General features: G+C 50.7%; 3 protein-coding genes and 1 long non-coding RNA gene across 5 annotated transcripts in view; 3 read left to right on the top strand and 1 right to left on the bottom strand.

Annotated features, from left to right (window-relative positions):
• The window catches only part of LOC102027707 (keratin, type I cuticular Ha3-I-like), a 4921-nt gene extending 3820 nt beyond the window's left edge, over positions 1-1101 (top strand). The window contains exons 5-6 of the mRNA XM_005394396.2: positions 10-368; positions 576-1101. Coding sequence (XP_005394453.1) covers positions 10-368; positions 576-693 — 477 coding nt within the window. The 3' untranslated portion in view covers positions 694-1101. The remainder of the gene's footprint in view (positions 1-9; positions 369-575) is intronic.
• An 8787-nt stretch (positions 1102-9888) lies between these two features.
• Positions 9889-11146, top strand: LOC102027374 (keratin-associated protein 17-1). Its single transcript, XM_005394395.2, has one exon. The coding sequence runs from the start codon at positions 10387-10389 to the stop codon at positions 10726-10728; it is 342 nt and encodes a 113-aa protein (XP_005394452.1). The 5' UTR covers positions 9889-10386; the 3' UTR covers positions 10729-11146.
• A 1522-nt stretch (positions 11147-12668) lies between these two features.
• Positions 12669-17187, bottom strand: part of LOC106149654 — a 12292-nt gene continuing 7773 nt past the window's right edge. The window contains exon 3 of one of the 2 annotated variants that reach the window (XR_001235964.1): positions 12669-13952. This is a non-coding gene — a long non-coding RNA (uncharacterized LOC106149654). Of the gene's footprint in view, positions 13953-14367; positions 14408-17187 lie in introns of those variants that run through there. The other variant, XR_001235963.1, reaches the window with a different exon arrangement.
• LOC102027038 (keratin-associated protein 16-1) overlaps positions 16237-17187 on the top strand; it is a 2734-nt gene continuing 1783 nt past the window's right edge. Inside the window, exon 1 of the mRNA XM_013519183.1 lies at positions 16237-17187. This exon is cut by the window's right edge and continues 1 nt beyond it. Coding sequence (XP_013374637.1) covers positions 16847-17187 — 341 coding nt within the window. The 5' untranslated portion in view covers positions 16237-16846.

The raw sequence follows: 17187 nt of genomic DNA, 5'->3' as shown, positions 1-17187 counted from the left end.
TGCCGGCAGCCTCGGGAGGCCCCGCAGGGGCAGCCCTGGCGCCCTCTGGGCCGCGCATCCCCTTGGGTCTCCAAGCTGGGACTTCTCTGGAGGCCCCCGGAGGGCCCCTGGAGGGAGCGGCCCCTGACACCTTCTCTTCCCCCACAGAGAAACTCCCTGGAGAACACGCTGAACGAGAGCGAGGCCCGCTACGGCTCGCAGCTGGCGCAGGTGCAGCACCTGATCAGCAGCGTGGAGTCGCAGCTGGCGGAGATCCGGAGTGACCTGGAGCGGCAGAACCAGGAGTACCAGGTGCTGCTGGACGTGCGGGCGCGGCTGGAGTGCGAGATCAACACGTACCGGGGGCTGCTGGAGAGCGAGGACTGCAAGTGAGTAGGGCGTGGGTCTTTTCCTGGACACACACACAAGGTCACCATGAGGGAGAATCATCCCTGCTATAGAAATGGACTTGGGTTTCCAGGTCCTGGCTGGAGTCCTCAAGGGAGAACAATACTTGGACACAAAGTGCTTTTCATGTCTTCTGCTTTCTTTTGCTCATTTTATTCTAACTCTCTTTGATGCTTTTCCATCCCCAGGCTTCCCTGCAACCCCTGCGCTACCACCAATGCCTGTGACAAGCCCATCGGGCCCTGTGTCGCCAATCCTTGCCTCACACGGCCACGGTGCGGGCCTTGTGGCCCTTTTGGGCACTAGTGGCCCTGCTGCCAGGAGGACCAGGGCTTCAGTGGCATCATCTCAACACCATGTTGTCTCACAGTCTCCTGCAGGGGCCGCAATACCGGCTCACAGGGTCAGCTCCAGTCTCCCTCTGGGCCACATAGGTCCTTCTGCAAGCCCAAGATGCTGCAGCTGTGTTTTGAGTCCCACAGAGAAACTTGCAACAGGACCAAGCCCAGGGTGACTCCTTTGTATGACCTGTAATGCTTTCACACAAATTCCTTTGTGTGATTTGGAAATAATTCCATGACATATGGTAGGGGGTTGATGGCACACCTGTGAAACAGAACATAACTGCAATTAATATTTGTCACACTTTTTGGTGTTTGTGATGTAAGAAAAACCCTTTGGTCTTCTTAATAAACTCTTCTTCTGGCATGAAAATTATAATTGTCTGTTTCTTCTATGAATTCCAAAAGTGGCTTTCTTGGACCCATGTTTTCCTCCAGATAGAATGACCATTTGCCCCTAATATGTGGTCTCTGATTACCTCCTAGAGGAAAGTCTTCCTGGACATCACTTGTTGGTCTGAACAAGCACCAAGAGGACAGCAAAGCAGGCAGTGATGCAGGGCTGGGGGATGTCAGTTACCATGGGTTCTCTAGGAGGCGACATTTGAGTTGAGAAGCTGGGTTGAATGATGGGAAGAAACAGCTCAGAGGGAAACAGCATGCCAAACAGAGGCAGTAACCAGTCAAGGGGGTGAAGCCGATGACCCTGGAGGAGCAGGATGGCCAGCATGTCTGCAGGGACTAGCAAGGGAGGAGGGCTGGCTGGGGTGCAGGCTCCCGGTGCTGGGAGGACCTGACTTATTTCCAGTCAACAGGGACACCCTAGAAAAGTGAAGAGGATGGTCTGACTGATACCCTCTGGCAGCAGAGTGGAGGACAGATTTCCTGTTGTCAGCCCACTGGGGGGGGCAGTGCCAAGGGAGATTTTTGTGGGTGAGGTCTTGAAGTTAAAGAATGCACATGTGCAAGACATCAGCAACAACAGCAAGAAGCATGGGGCAGAGCAGAGAGCTGCCCCTGTCTTTATTGTATAATTCTTACACAGGTTGTCATCTCATATTTACCTTCTTACATGTGCTGTAGCCAGCGCATGGGTGTTGATCTGTGCTAAGTCATGGTTACATAACTGTATCCCACTGTGCGCCTGTTCTAGACAAGTGGGGTCACATCCTCCGGTGTCCTTAGACACCCCTGTGCTCTGAAGCAGTCTGAGTGGCTCCTCACCCCTGAGCGTTGCAAAGCTTTGGAGTGACAGCTGACAAGAACAAGTCAAATGTTTTGTTTCATTTCAAGAACCCCTGATATCTAACAGATGCTCACGTTTCTCATCAGAAACTGCAAAGTCAGCTGAAGAGCCACTAAAGGTTGTGGCCGGTCCCCAGGGTGTGTGTGTGTGTGTGTGTGTGTGTGTGTGTGTGTAAGAAAGCCAGGCAGACAGGCCCAACCTGCCGCAGGTGTGCAGAGACCGTCTTCTCTCAGAGTTCCTCTTCCTGTCTGTGGAGACACATGTGGGTCTGGGGGCTAAGGACCAGGGAACGTTTGCAGGCTCCTGATGGACAATGCTTTTACAAGGAACTCAGGTTGGGCTCAGCAGTGGCCGTTGGCCTGGACACAAGATGACTTTGTGTGGTAGCACTGCGTGTGACATTGGGGTGGCCCTGAATGCCTGTGTTTAAAGCTTTAAGATGATTAAAAGGAGAAAGGGGCAGAAAGGAAGACTTAGAAAATCTTGGGATTGGAAATAGCTCTGAGTTTCCATCTGACTGTAAGTTCCATCTGGATCTGAGCCCTCCGTGTGTTAAGGCTCTATTCTGAGTGTAGTTTCTTGAGCTGTAAAATGGTGAGAATAATATCCATCCCACTGCTTTAAAATTGTTTTTTAAACAAAAGCGTTGGTGTGGAAATAGGTGGGTAAAGGTGAACCCAATGCCCGACACAGAGCAGGTGGCGGTGGGGGAAGTCTCTGCTACTTCCTTTGTGGTCCCAGGAAATTACACTCCTCATTCTGACTGCCTGGGCTGGGGAAGCCACAGCTCTGAGACTCAAAGGCTTTGCTGACCCAAGGCCTTTGGCCCCCGGGTGGAAGCTCGTTCCCAGTCCTGGAAGAGGCTGGATGGGGCGAGGTGTACGTGTTGGTAGGAAGGTCCACAGACTGGTGGTGTTTTCACCAACTGCAACAATCAGAATGTCCAAATGTGAAGATAAAAGTCTAGCGATGTGGAAGCTGCAGTGACTTTAGTCACTGAGTGGGGCTGGGTTGCACTTAACAGCTGTTTTCTCCACAGGAAAGCAACAGCTGAGTTCATCACTGGAGACCTGCGGAAAATGCCAGGTGTTTGTATTTGGTGCTCCTGATAACCTGGGTTCTGCACCTGCTGGCCTGGTTGTGGACTGGCTGGTTGTGGCGGCTGGCTGGTGACTGCAGAAGACAGCGCGAGAGGAGACTGTTGGTGGCAGGGACACAGGAGCGGAGCTGGGCACGGTCCTTGGTTGCAGAGCTGGGGGAGGAGCTCCCATAGGCTGGGTGGTCAGCACAGGCACGTACTGACCCCTCTGAGAAGGGTGCTCTGGGGGGACAAGGCAGGGATGAGAGAGGGTCAAGCCTGTCCCTGGTAAATGGTCAGAGTCATTTCGCAAGGCAGGGTGCCTCGAACTGAGGTACAGAGGTGAAGGTGGGTGGCTGGGAGGGAAGCCATTCTCTGGCCAGGTGTTGGCTGGGGACCTCTCCAGAATCTCCCAGGTGAGACATGTACAGGAGTGCCGTCGGGCATTTGTATGTCAAGGAGTTTAGGAAAGTGTGTGTTTGCCCTCCTCTTAGGCACTGAGCCTGGGTTTGCATTTTTGCTCGGAGGTCGGTACTGGAAGGAAGGAAAAAGAGGCGGAAAGAGGGAAGGGGAGTGGAAAGAGAAAGAGGGAACAACAAGATGCAGAAGGGGAGAGGAAGGAAGACCAAGGAAGGAAGGAAAAGAAAAGAAAGTCTTTTGTAGCTCTCTTAAGCAATTTGTAAATTGTCAGTTTCCTTTATCATTTGGTCTTTGTGACCCTGATGTGGCCACCACCTTACCTTCACCTCCTGTGTGAGTCCTAGATGTGTCCCTCGGATTTAGCAGTAGCTCCCACTTTTCTGGTCCTTCTCCAGCCTGTCTCGTGTGTGGCCTCCCAGCTGGGTCTGAATGACCCCTGTGAGCCACCGTTGACTTAGAGACCGGCTCATCTCAGGGTGGCAGATGGAGCATGCGGGTGGCTGACTGGGCAGCAGCCCATGGGCACTCTTGTCCTCACACAGCTCTCAACAGCTGTAGGTGGCACTGGCCTTGGCACACCCTGAGATCGGCCCCAAGTTCAGCCCTGGGATCCCACACACAGCCCATGATCTCCATGCAATGGAGCTTCCAGTCATAAGGTGTAAACAACTTTGAAGAATTTTCATTTTAAAATGATCCCTGTGGCAGACCCATAGGAAGCACCCGGCAGCTGCTCAACGCATAATTAACCTTGAAATTAATAACCCATCCGGGGCAGATGAGGACACAGAGCACAGAGGGCATGACCTGCATTGTTGCAAAATGCAGGTCATGTAGCAAAAATGTTTTCACTCACCAGCAGGAGATGCACAGAGGCTGCTCTGAGGAGCAGCGAACAGCCCGGCATGTGAAGATGTTTTTCTGGTGGGAAAGGAGTGACGCCCCTTCCCTTAATCTTGGCACTGAGGTCTTTGAAGGCAGTGTGTTATTCCTACATTAACAACTGTGACATGGGATTAGACATGGAAATTCATTCTGAAAGTTGAAAGCTTGGTGGCCAGAAGACAGTTGCAGAAAGCAACTTTGGAACCACGCTCAATACAAAAGAGGAATTAAGAACTTGAGTAACTCGCCCACAGAGAGATCGAGCTCTTGCCAAGTGTTTTTCTAGGTTTTTGCCAAATGCTCAAGGGTAGATCCTGCGAGTGGCCTGGCTTGCTCCTGTAGCAGGCCTGGGTGGGGACTCAGCTTGGCTGTGCTCCACGTTGTTTTTCTCCCCAGATGTCCCATGCTGCCGGCTGGACATGAAGCTCAAGGTCCTCTGAACCAGAGTTGATCCAAGGCAACAATGCAGGGCATAAGTTCTACAAAGTTTTAGGTGCTAATAAGGATATGTCTAAAGATTTTTTTTTCTATTCCACTAGTGAGTATTAGATTAAACCAACTGATAACAAGTAAAAACTTGATTAAAAGAAGTGAATCTTTTGGTTTGACCAAGGAATTCTGTCCAACTCACACTAATTGCATATCCTATTAAATAAATTGATTGAAAAATACCAGTTCACATTTATACCTAGATCTAAAAATCAATCTTGGGATCATGTATGCATTTATAAAACCATAAAGTGTTGCAAGTATTACAATATATACATATGCATAATTATGTTTTCCTCTGGGAAGAAGGGATTTGAATAGGAATTAACATGAAAGTCATGTCCTTGACATTATCTTTAACCCTGCATTTACTTGATTTTCAAACCACTTGGAACAAAACTGGAAAACCTTAACCCACCAATCCTAGTAATGTTGGTTTGAAATGTATTTTCTCAATTTATTTTGTGTGACAGTCAGAGTAGGCTAATGTTACTCAAGTAATAAACCTTTCCAAACTTTCCCAGATCTTATCATAATAGAGTTTATTTTTGCTCATGCTCTATGACCAGTATAGTTCATTAGGAGGACTCCGTTGGTCAGATTACCTAAGAACTCTGGCTGGTAGTACCACTGACTGTAGACTTAGTGTATCACAAAGCTGCATGGCAGGGTGAAGACCAAGGGCATTGGGTCAGATGGCTTTGTGTGGAAGTTCATACACATCACTTCCTCTGGGGAGCCACTGAAACTGGAAATTGATCACATGTGTGGGGGTGGGGCAAGGCAGGTCTAAGAACAAAGAATGCCCAAGGCAATCCATGTGGACAAGCTGCTTCAGTCCAGAGAACACCAAGCCCCAAGACAATCCAAGCAATGGGTTGCTAGGCAAAGTGGTGTCACGTGACACCAACCTGCAAATGTGTGAATGAATGTGCTGTGCTGGTTGAGCAGTTCTTTTCCTCCCAGCTGGAGAAAGGGCTCCATCTGACCTCAGCTTTCTGTCTCTCATCTTTATTTCTCCATCCTCCACTGTCCTTACCCCCGGGAACTTGGAGAGCTGTGCTAGACACGGCAACTTCCATTCACATGTTACTTGCCAAAAGTGAGTTGCTGAATCAAGCCTAATTTCAAAGCAGGTAGAACTCTAGACATTCCTACCCCATTTCTCTAGGATAGAGACAGAACTATCTGGTGAGCAGCGGTAATCTCACTTCTCTTGGGCTATTGTTTGTGGGGGTTATTGAAGTAGAGCAATGGCGTGTTCCTCCAAACAAGGTTTGCCTTGATTTCTGTCACTGCATTGAAACACTGCCACTCAGAAAGCCCTCTGCATTCATGACTTGAAGTGTTTTGAATCACCAGGTAAAATGTAAGACAGCATCCTCATAGCGCCCAGATGGCGGGAGTGGTGGGTTGGGTTTATTTCTGGGTCACCATGCCATGAGGCCGTGGCCCTTTGGAGACCTCCTTTGTGGGGAGGAGGGTCTAGTAGAGGCGTCTCTTCCATGGGCAGATCCTGGAGATTTCCTTCTCTTTCTGTCTGTCCGAGAGGTTGCGAAAGCTGCAATTCAAGTTCACCATGTTCAGCAGGTGCCCTGCGGGAGGAGTCCCAGCGCTGGGCCCACTCTGTGAGCACTCACTTTTGCTTCAACCTCCGGTAACTGTGTGGTGAAGCATGCTAGCTCTGTTGCCTGCTCTTGGGTGCTTTTAAGAGAACGCACTTTACACAAACCGCATCGTGTTTAGCTCTTTGCATCATGCTGGTTGATCCAAGCAGCCCAGCTGGCCTTCTACTCTGAAATGGGGTCTCTGCAGCCGTTCTGTCCAACACAGGCACCAGCAGTCTTGCGTGGCTATTTCCATATAAATGTATTAACGCTGAATAAAATTTAAAAATGCAGGGTGTGTGCCACGGTAGCCACCACCCGGGCACGCCACACCTTGGCCTCGTGCAGCTGGTGGCTGCCACGTTGTGTGGTACGGACCCAGGGCTTGTCTCTCATCATGGGCCACTCCGTTGCAAGACACTGGTCCCAGACCAAACACCGATGAATTGGTGACTGGCATGGGCGGCAGGGAGCGAGGAAGGGGGCGGTGACCCCATAGTCCTCTCGTTGACATGTTTGATCACAGAGGCCCACCTCACATCCAACTGTGATTTCATTCATTGACCGGATCTGTACTGAGGGCCCCACTGTAAGTTGGGATACAGCAGCTGTGGTGTCCGTGTCACTGTGGCCTGAACCTCACAAACACTTGGCGATGTTCTGGGTCTAAGGCCGGCCTTAAGAACAAGGGGGCGGTTTTCCAGATTCCCTTAGGACCCCAGCCCTATGGGGCGGAGGACGGGCTCCCAGAAGCACACCTGGGTTCAGCTCTAAGCTCTGCAGAAACACATGAAAGCACATGAGAAAGCTTCGTGCAAGGCCTACCACCTGGGGGAGGCTGATTATGTACTTCCTTTGTTCAGAGATGGTTCGTTGGACGCGTGACTTAAATCAGTGCCGCGCACGCGCAACACGGTTCTCACCCAGATTTTTGTTGAGTTGCGTGGCCGCACCCTACCCCTACCCAGAAGCTGGAGATGTAATGCCAAAAGATGAACACTAGAGGCCGCCAGAACAGAGGGCCTGCGTCGGGTCTACACCCTCAGCCTCCGGGTCTCGGGCTGGGCCCTGAAGTCCATAAAGAAAATCAACTTGGATGAAGATAAAAAATATGTAATATAACAACTAGTGTTAATCCCTGTCATTTTGTCCCGAAACCCTGTATCATTCTTATTGTTTTTGCTTTGTTTTGCTTTTGTCTGTGTTGTTGGCATTTTGCTATTTTTAAAATTCTCTTTAAAATAATAATAAAAAAGAGAAACCCGGGATGCTGTGTAAAGCAACACCTGTCACACACCACAATGGATTCCCGATAACAGCACCAAGTGGAAAAAAAATGCAACCGTGAAATCCAGTGGGGAAAAAAAAGCCAAAAATGGTCTGATTTGGGGATGAGGACTTTTGAAATGAAAAAGCAGCAGAAAGGACAAGGTGGATGGATTTGTCCGCGGGGCAGGAAAATTCAGTGCATAAAACTCCACAGATGTAACCAAGAGGAAACGATGCCGTAGGAAAGAGTCTCACAAGGTGCCTGCCTGGGGCGAAGAGAAAGTTAACGCGCCTCCCACTGCACGAGTTCTTATCAATAAATGAGGAAAGATAGCTTGATAGCTCTGTCCCCTTCTCTCCCTCCTCTCCTTTCCTAGTTCCAGTGCTAGGTGACACTAGCCCCCTTTGGGCTACAGGGAGGCAGGAGGGGTTTAGCCCCCGACCCTCTCTTTGCCAGCCCCACCGCCCCTGGCCTCCCTGGGGTCTGAGTATCACTCATTGCCTGGTGGAGATGCAATGTGATCTCTTATCCGGGTGAGGCTGGGGGCCCAGGTTCCCCGTGACCCCCCAAGCTGGGCAGGGCCAATGCAGCCTCACCCTCTCCAAGGCCAGACCAATTTCCCCTTTCCTCAAAGGGGCACTCTTAACAGGGGCGACCCCGCTGGCTCCCCACTTCCCGCTCCCCGCAATGTTCCATCTTCCCCTGCTCACAGTCTACTTCTGGACACTGCTGTTTTCTGTCCAGTTCATCCTTAGACATCTGGCATCGCTGCTGCTGCCTTGGCCAAGTGTGTGTCCCCATCACTCCCCACCCCCTAACAGTGTCCATGGGGAAGGGACTGGGGCAAGCGGCTGGGCACCCCCTACCCCAGTCCCGGTGATGGCGAGCCCTGCCCCTGAGGTGTGTGGCGGGGCACGCAGGGGGCTCTTGTGGACGGTGGAGGGCCACCTTCCCCCTGTGCTGCTGGAAAGTGGTAGTCGTTATCTGTTCCAGCTGGGGGCTCCTGATGTGCTTTCCTATTTATTTGAATAAAGCAAACCAATTTCTGAGGACAAATCCGAATGTATGTGACGCTATCTCCTCAGGAAGGGAACCCGAGAGGGCGGGCTGTGTCCAACCCCGCCCACCTCCAGCCGGCCACCTCCACCCTGCCGCTGCTCCTGGGCTGCCATTTCCCTTCCAAGAGCCCGGAAGGCCAAACTGGAGCCAGAGCCCCAGACCCATCCCAGGGTTCAGATGTGGGCCTTAACCCTCTGGGTTCAGTTTCTTCCCAGAGGCGTTTTATGCCTTGGGGCGACACTCTGTTTCATTTTATTTTATTTCATTGCTGGGGATCGGGCTCTGCTTTGCCCTAAGCTACATTCCCCACCCTTTCTCATGTTTTATTTTGAGACAGGGTCTCCCTAAGTTGCTAAGTTGCCTAGGCTGGGCTCAAGCATGTGCTGTTCCTTCCTCAGCCTACCAGAGTGCAGGGACCATGCCTGGCTCTGAGATCTTATTTCCTAAAACACACGCTTGTTCTCCAGTGGATCATGGACCCGCTGGTTTTTGTGTATTTCTCTCTCCCGAGCATCTATTGTGCTGATGGAGACAGAGTGACACCCCCCCCCCCATCCCTGCGAGGGGCCGTGTTCGCTGTGCTCACCTAGGGTGGGCTGGGGCTGCTTATCTAGCCCCCCCTGCTTCCTTCCTTCCTTGCTTCCTTCTTCCTGCTTTCTCATCCTCCTCTGTCTTCCTCCCTCCTTCCTGTCTTTCTCTCTTCCTCCTTCCTTCCTGCCTTCTTGTCCTGCTCTTTCCCTTCCTCTGTTCCGGCCTCCCCGTCTCCCTGCCTCCTTCCCGCCTTCTTCCCTGCCTCCCCCTCCTCCTGCTCGGTATCTCCTCTCTTCCATGGCGCAGAAGGCTGCAGCCTGGGCCTGGGGGCGTCAGCTCGGTTCCCATCGCAGCGTTTCTCCGCGGCCAGAGGTGAAGTGCGCGCCTTCGCCTTCCGCAGCCGGGAGAGAATGCGGCTCCGCAGGCTTTCGTGGCTTTACGATGAGTCTTTCTCCGTTTCTCGTCAGTCATGACTCACCACGACGCTCGAGGCGGACCAAGCCCAAGCACCGCGCGGCACACTCCGCATACCACCCAGGCACAAACATGCGCCTGGCTCACGTGGGCCGGGCGAGGTGTGCTCCGCCGGGAGCAGCCGGCCAGACCTGAGCCTCTGCCCTGCCAGGAGGCGCGGGCGCCCAGCTCCTGCCCTGCTGGTGTGCAGACCCAGGCCTCCCGGAATAGGGGTGCACACTGCCTGGGGCTGGGGTCTCCTGCTCCCCCCGGAGTGGATGAGGAAGGGGAGCCTCTCGCTCAGAGCCCAAGCTTGGCCAGCTTCCCCTTCCTTCCCTCTTCCAGCTGGGCTAATGACCGGTGTCCTCCCAGATGTATTTTTACCCTCGGGACAAATAGCAGCTGGGCCGAGTGGGGCTTTTTTATGAGTTGAGGTACCAGGAGCTGGAAAATAAACAGCCAGGTAATGAGATGTTCGTGTGGAACCTGGCGCAAATAATAACAAAGCAGACATCTGTGTCTTGTGCCTGGGCCCTGATGAGGGGATATAAAAGCTGCTGTGCAGCTGGCCTCCGCCAGACCTGGGGGACCTCGGACCTGGACGCTGACCGGCTGGGACCATGGGGTGCTGCCCGGGGGACTGCTTCACCTGCTGCCAGGAGCAGGAATGCTGTGAGGAGTGTTGCTGCCAGCCCTCCTGCTGCGGCTGCTGCGGGTCCTGCTGCAGCTCCTGCTGCGGCTGCGGGGGCTCCGGCTGCGGGGGCTCCGGCTGCGGGGGCTCGGGCTGCGGGGGCAGCTGCTGTGGATCTTCCTGCTGTGGATCAGGTTGCGGGGGGTGTGGGGGTTGCGGGGGCTGCGGGGGCTGCGGGGGCTGCGGGGGCTGCTGCGGCTCCGGCTGCTGCGGCTCTGGCGGCTGCGGCCCTGTGTGTTGCCAGCCCACACCTGTGTGCGACACCAAGTGAAGACCTCGCCCTGCGTCCCTGAAGCTGCGCCCCGGCAGCCCCTCTTGCTCGGCTCCAGCTGGGGATCTCCTCACTGCGGAACCTTCCACGCCCCCAAGACAGTAGCCCGCCGCTCTGGTGCTGAGCCCCGAGGGCTCCTTCTCCAGCGCCTGCCCTGGTGTTTTGAGGCAGAAGAGCAAGAGCCATTGCCTGGCAAGAAACGAGAGCTGTGTCCCAAAGAGGTGAACCCCAGGCCCCAAGGGGGACTCACCAGGACTGAACTTGCCCGGTCACGTTAAGGGATCTTCTTATCCAAGCTGCCTTTTGGACTGATCCTCCTGCCTAGCTTCCTGCTACTTTTGCACAAAAAGCCTCAGGAAACCCCAGGGAAACAAAACAACTCCGTTACCCTTTTAATAAATTCGAGTGTGCTGGCGTAACCCAATCAGTCCTCCTGCCTCTTCCTTCACCCGCTCCCGGCCACAGGTTAGGAAAGTCAGCAGGGTTTTTGCAGCATGGTTTTGAGTCACCTGCATCTGAATCACCTAGGGACCAAAGCTGGTGATCTCGGGCCTTCTTAGGCCTCCAGATGCAGAATCCACAGGGCTGAAGCCTGGGCATCTGCGCTTTCAGCTGCATCTTGTGTAATTCTTTGCATTATAGTCGGAGGCTCACAGAGGCAGACAAAAGCTTCTGCGCACTGCATGACGTTCATAAGGAGGCTTTTAAGAGTACAGATCCTTGGGCCTCCCCACTAGGCCCATATCTGTCAGCGCCAGGGCCTAAGGTACCCTGGGACCTGCATTTTGCAAAGCTCCAAGGTAAGTGTTGGCACTGGTCATACTGAGTCCCGACCATGGGGCCTGGCCTCCTCCTGCCCTGCCTCCTCCTAGGACGGTGCTCCTGGAGGGTTGCAGGGTGTCAGGACTCGCTGGGAAGGCAGGGCAGGAGGCCTTGGTCAAGCCTGCTTGGCTCTGGAGGGAAGGGACTCCCGGGCAAAGCTCTGAAAAGGCACAGTTTCCAAGGATGCCCTCAGTTGTCTGGTTCCTCCAGCCTCCTGCTTGACCTCGACTTGCTTCTCTGGGTCAGGGTTTCTTGTCCTAGAGCCAGCTGCTGGCAGGAGAGAGTGAGAGCCCATCTGGCAGATGGGGCCCCGACCCAGGTGTGGGAGCCCAGCTGGGAATTTAAAATTCAGGGGAGATTTGCTTCAACTCCATGCTGAAAGGGATCTTAAGCTACCTAGGAATGAAATTACCTCTTCTCTTGGCCTGGAAGAATAACTTTCATCATTATTCCTACATAACAGTGTTGCATTTGACAAATAGATCAGAAAATGTTTTTTTTCTGAATATAAGCATGGCAATGATTCTAAACATAGCAAGGATATAAAGGAGAAATAATAGCCTCCCAAGTGCTCAGATATACCGTCTGCCAAAAAAAATGTATACACACTATATATTTGAGGAAAAAAAAATAGCATATTTTTTCAACAGACGCTGTTACTCATGTAAGGGGGACCCTAGAGGATATCACATATCACAGAAAACCCACAACACTGCCAGCTGTTAGAGAAGAAATTGAAAATGCATGTGCAGTAATAGCAATGACCAAGGTTACCCAAGCAGCAGTTCCCCGTACTAATAAATGTCCGGAAGCTCACAGCCACCACTTTGAGCATTTCTTGCAATTGTAGAGGCCAAAGGTAACTTGCATTAATCTCATGATATCTCAATAAATTTAACATTCAAATATTTACTTTTCTTTTATATTTTAGAAAATAGTGGTTTTCCTTTTCGTGAGGTGTGTATACATTTTTTGGCAAACTCTGTATATGCTCATCTATATCTTTCCAGACTCTTCTGTGAGTATATTTACAAATAAATCTGGGATTATGCTGCTTCTATTTTTGTTTTTTGCTTTCTAAAGTGTTGCATGTCATTTTTATAAGTTAATTTTATTGAGATATATTTTAAATTTAATAAAAAGCTCCCTTTATTTATTGTCTAGCTTGATGATATTTAACAGATTTATACATGGTGCTTGTGTCCTGGACACTATGTTCAACACATAAAACTTTTTATCACTACCAAAACTCTGTTTCTCTCTTCCAGTCAACTCAAGCCCCCTGTAACGATCAACCCACCCTTTATGTCACCAGATACTTTGTCGTTTCTAGACTTTCATATAAAAGAAGTCTCATGGTGCACATTCCTTTTTTCCATTTGGTGTAACAGTTTTAATATTCATTCATGTTGTTGCAGGTGTAAATAGCTCATTCCTTTCCACTGAATTATATAATGTATGGATAAACCACATTAAAACTCATTCAGCCTACTGTTTTGACTTTTTGGCTTTTATGAATAAAGTTGGTATGAACATTTGTGTACAAGTTTTAATGTGCACATATGTTTTCATTTGTGGTGGATGAATACCTAGGGTTTGGATTGCTAGAGAAATGACTGGTGAATGTTTAACTTTCTAAGAAACTACCAAATAGTTTGTGAAGGAATTACACTGCTGCTTGCATCCAACCAGCAAGGTCTAAGTGTCTTAGTTGCTCCATGTCCTTGTTAACACTTGATATTATCAGTCTCTGTGTTTTTAGCCATTCTGGATGTCTACACATGGCTCACTGGGCATTCATATTTTGGTTTCATTTAAAAGCTTACTGGTCCTGGTGCAGCTATCATGGTCTTCCTTTTGGAGAGAACCTGAGGTATGACTGCCCTGGTTCAGGTTCAGGCTCTACTACTTCAGTCATTTTCGCTGTGGCTAGAATTAGTCTCCTAGGAACTGAGTTTGGAGCCTTCAGGACAAAGCCACAGCTACAACAGGAGTGTGGCACAGGGCAAATCCACCAAGAGGCCAAAGGGTCTGTGCCGAGTGGCTGTGACTCAGAGCAGCTGGCTGTCCCATTGCTCATGGCCGTGTCTCCCCGATGCATGGGTAGAGGTAGTGATTTCTCTGAATCACCACAAGAGTTGCTTTCCTTAGGTTCTTGCTTGTCCATTCAGTAAACATTAATTGTGCACCTCCTGGGTGCCAAGTGTTGATATAGGTACTGGGTATTCATCAATGAATAGACAAAGTTGTTGCCCTTATGACATCAAGGAGTGATACGAATCAAGTGGGGATGGGCCACATCGTTAGAAGAGCTGCTAGTTCACTTAGCGTGGAAAAGATTCTTTGAGCAGATGGTGAGCCAGCACAGCAGAGGATGATGTGCTTGTTTCTCAGCTGGAAGCCTGTGAGAGATGTTATAGTCAGGGTTTGCAAGGGAACAGATTTAATATGGAACAGATAATTTATAGGATTATTTCATAATATCTGATATCATATCAGTTATCTGTCCACATAGTAGAGACCTGAAGAATCCAGCTGAGAGCCTGGATCCCATGACAGTGTCCTGCATGAGTCCAGCTGAAGACCTAGAGCCCATGGCAATGTCCTCTACAAGTCCAGCTAGAGGCCTAGAGCCCACGGCGATGTCTCATGCAAGTCTGTATCAAGGATCTGCATTGGGAAGGCCCAAAGGTCAGTGGTAGAACCTAGAAAGTCTGTGCCAGCAGGATGAAGGATCTGTGCTCGAAGGCTGAGGGACACTGCACTGGAGGCAGGAAGCGATGCTCGAGGTAAGAACCAGAGCTCCCCTGAAAGGAACTGCAGCCATCCTCAGCAACAGTGAGGTCCCGAGCTCCTCCTGCAGTGAAAATAGCCGAATTCACATCAGGAAAAACAGTGACAAGCTTCTTCAGCAGAATCAACAGCACACCATCTTCCCCTCCAGTTCTGTTTTTATGCTGTTGGCAACAACCCTCAGGTGGGCCTTCCACACCCAGAACCACTCAGTTCAGCTGGATGTTACAAGTGGACCATTGGTTAATCCACCGGAAGAGATTATTGTGTGTGTTGGGGAGGACCATCTCTATCCAGAATTGCATCATGTACTTAGTTAAGGAAGAGAAGTGGATGGAGAGGAGAGGGGCTAGGAATCTTTGGCTGAGCTGTCCAAAGTCCCCTTTCCCCACTTCCATTGCAAAGAATGGCACTTCCTCTTCCTACGATTGCATTCACAACCTGTAAAATTGTAAGTTCTGCCTCCTTCAACTCCCGTATCACTCCAGCCCCCAAAGTTCAGGTTGTCACCATGAGGTTTCTGGGTAATTGCTCCAAGCTCCCTGCGTCCAGTCTTGTCCTCTTCCTACCTGCTCCATGACCAGAGAGATATTTCCAAAGGGCAAAACTGATCAGGCTACTTTCCTGCTCAGTCTCCCAAGTGCCATGACAAAATCCAGCTTCTTGCTCATGGCCCACAAGACCTTTGATGATGGGAGCCTGTGGCCCTTCTGTCCTGTCCCTGTCCCTTCCTGTCCATGATGACTATGTTGAACCATTTCCTGCTTCCTTCATACAAGAGGTGATCAAAAATATGATGAATGTTTAAATAAAAAAGAACACATGACGGTAAGTAGAACAACATATTACCAAGAACGATGGGATAAGTGTGTTCAAATGTCTCCTCCCCAAGGTCAAAATGTCCATGAAAGGTAAATGTTTTTGAAGGATTTGAATTCTTTCAGGACATCAAGGCAGCCACAACAGTGCAACTAAAGACCCCTATGAAAGAGGACTTCCAGAACTGCCCCGGAAAGTGGCAAGCGCAGTGGAATAGGCGTGTTTGAAGTCTTTGGGTATATTTTGAAGGGAATTCATGCAATATATCTTCTACTACAGTAAATTTTAAAAGATTTCGACTGTTCACTGTATTTTTTGACTGCACCTTGTCTATCCCGCTTTTGTGTCTTTGGTTTGCATGCTCATCCTTTTCCTGCCTGTACCACTCTTTCATCTGGTTCCTCGGAGGATTGAACTTGGCCCTCATATCACTTGAGAAGGTTTCCCAGCTTCCCTAAAGCTGTGGTCATATTTCTCCTGTGCCCCCTCGGTATTCCACTGGGAAGGCTGTACTATGATCGTTCGTGGATGTGTAAGTCTTTCTTCTATACCGCACTCCTTGTGGCTGAAACTACAGCTCATCCTGTCTGTGTCTTGTGCATCCAACCCAGGGTTGGATGAGCTGAATGGATGAACAAAGGAGCAATGGAGGGGACAATCGCACACATTAATGAACCTCCTGTCTTTCCATGTGATCACTCTTTGGATCACGGAAGTGTCTTTTGTTTAGGAATTATACAAATCTCCAAGGGCAAGGAGGACCCTGGTGGTCCACTGAAGTTTGGGAGGGGAGGAGGAAGGGGCAGAGAGACTGAGGTGGGGGTTTTCCAGGGCCAGGCTGAATAACTGTCCCAGGAGCATGACAGAAGGCAGTGTCATGGTTGAGGCCTGATGTGTGACTTTGATAAAGTTGCTTATGAAACATCATTCCACACAGGTCGCTGTGGAGAAGGCACACAGCCGCTCACGAAGGGCAGGCTGTGCATGATCTTCAGCAAGTGACAGCCTGACTGCCTGTTCCACTTCACCGCCTGTGCCAGGGGACAGTACTCTGTCTGTTGGAACTGATGGTTTGAAACATGATTGTTACCATAAGATTCAGTCATTTAAAATCCAGCCTAGATGTCCCTTCCTGGACAATTTGTCAGCTCCTCACTCTGCTAACCTGTGTGTCTCTGTAGATCAAATCCCTGGGGTGCAGTAAGTTTGTCTGCATCCTCATATGCCCACCAGAGTGATGTCCCTGAGGATGGGGGAGGAGGTCATACCTCGTGGGCATCCTCTGTACCCGGCCCAGGGCGTGGTATAGATAAATTATAAGTTTCTTTTTTCTTTCCTTGTATGTGATGCTAAGAAATATAGACCAACCAGCTTGCAGGTGATGATGCTTATTGCAAGACTACCTGTAGCTCTGAGGATTCCAAATTTAGCTGGTCAATAAACAAACTTCTTCTTTATGGGTAGCTAAACAACTCCTAGATCAACAGACTGTGGCATAATAAGATGTTCCTCCACAAACTGGTGCAAAAGCAATAAGGAAAAGAAGCAAGGCTCCCCAACAGCGTGCCCCAGTGACAGAGTATATAAGTGAGGGCCACAGAAAGAGCTGGCACATCAGGCAGCCCCTCCTGGCACATCAGGCAGCCACCTCTTCACACTCCCAAGAAAGCACAGCCTCTCCACCATGCCTGGCAGCTGCTGCTCTAGGAAATGTCCTTCCCTGCCGGCTGTCTCTCTCTGCTCCACCGAGGTGAGCTGTGGGGCCCCGGTGTGCTTGCCCAGTTCGTGCCGGAGCCAGACGTGGCAACTGGTGACTTGTGAAGACAGCTGTGGGTCCAGCAGCTGTGGCTCACCGTGCTGCCAGCCGTCCTGCTCCATGAGCAGCTGCTGCCAGCCCGTGTGTTTTGAAGCCACCATCTGCGAGCCGTCCTGCTCTGTCAGCAGCTGTGTCCAACCCGTGTGCCTGGAGGCCACCATCTGCGAGCCGACCTGCTCTGTCAGCAGCTGTGCCCAGCCTGTGTGCTT

Source organism: Chinchilla lanigera, unplaced genomic scaffold (genome assembly GCF_000276665.1).
Source record: "Chinchilla lanigera isolate Chin_1 unplaced genomic scaffold, ChiLan1.0 scaffold00050, whole genome shotgun sequence".
In the NCBI taxonomy this organism is placed as follows: domain Eukaryota; kingdom Metazoa; phylum Chordata; class Mammalia; order Rodentia; family Chinchillidae; genus Chinchilla; species Chinchilla lanigera.
This window is presented reverse-complemented; position numbering and strand designations above follow the sequence as displayed.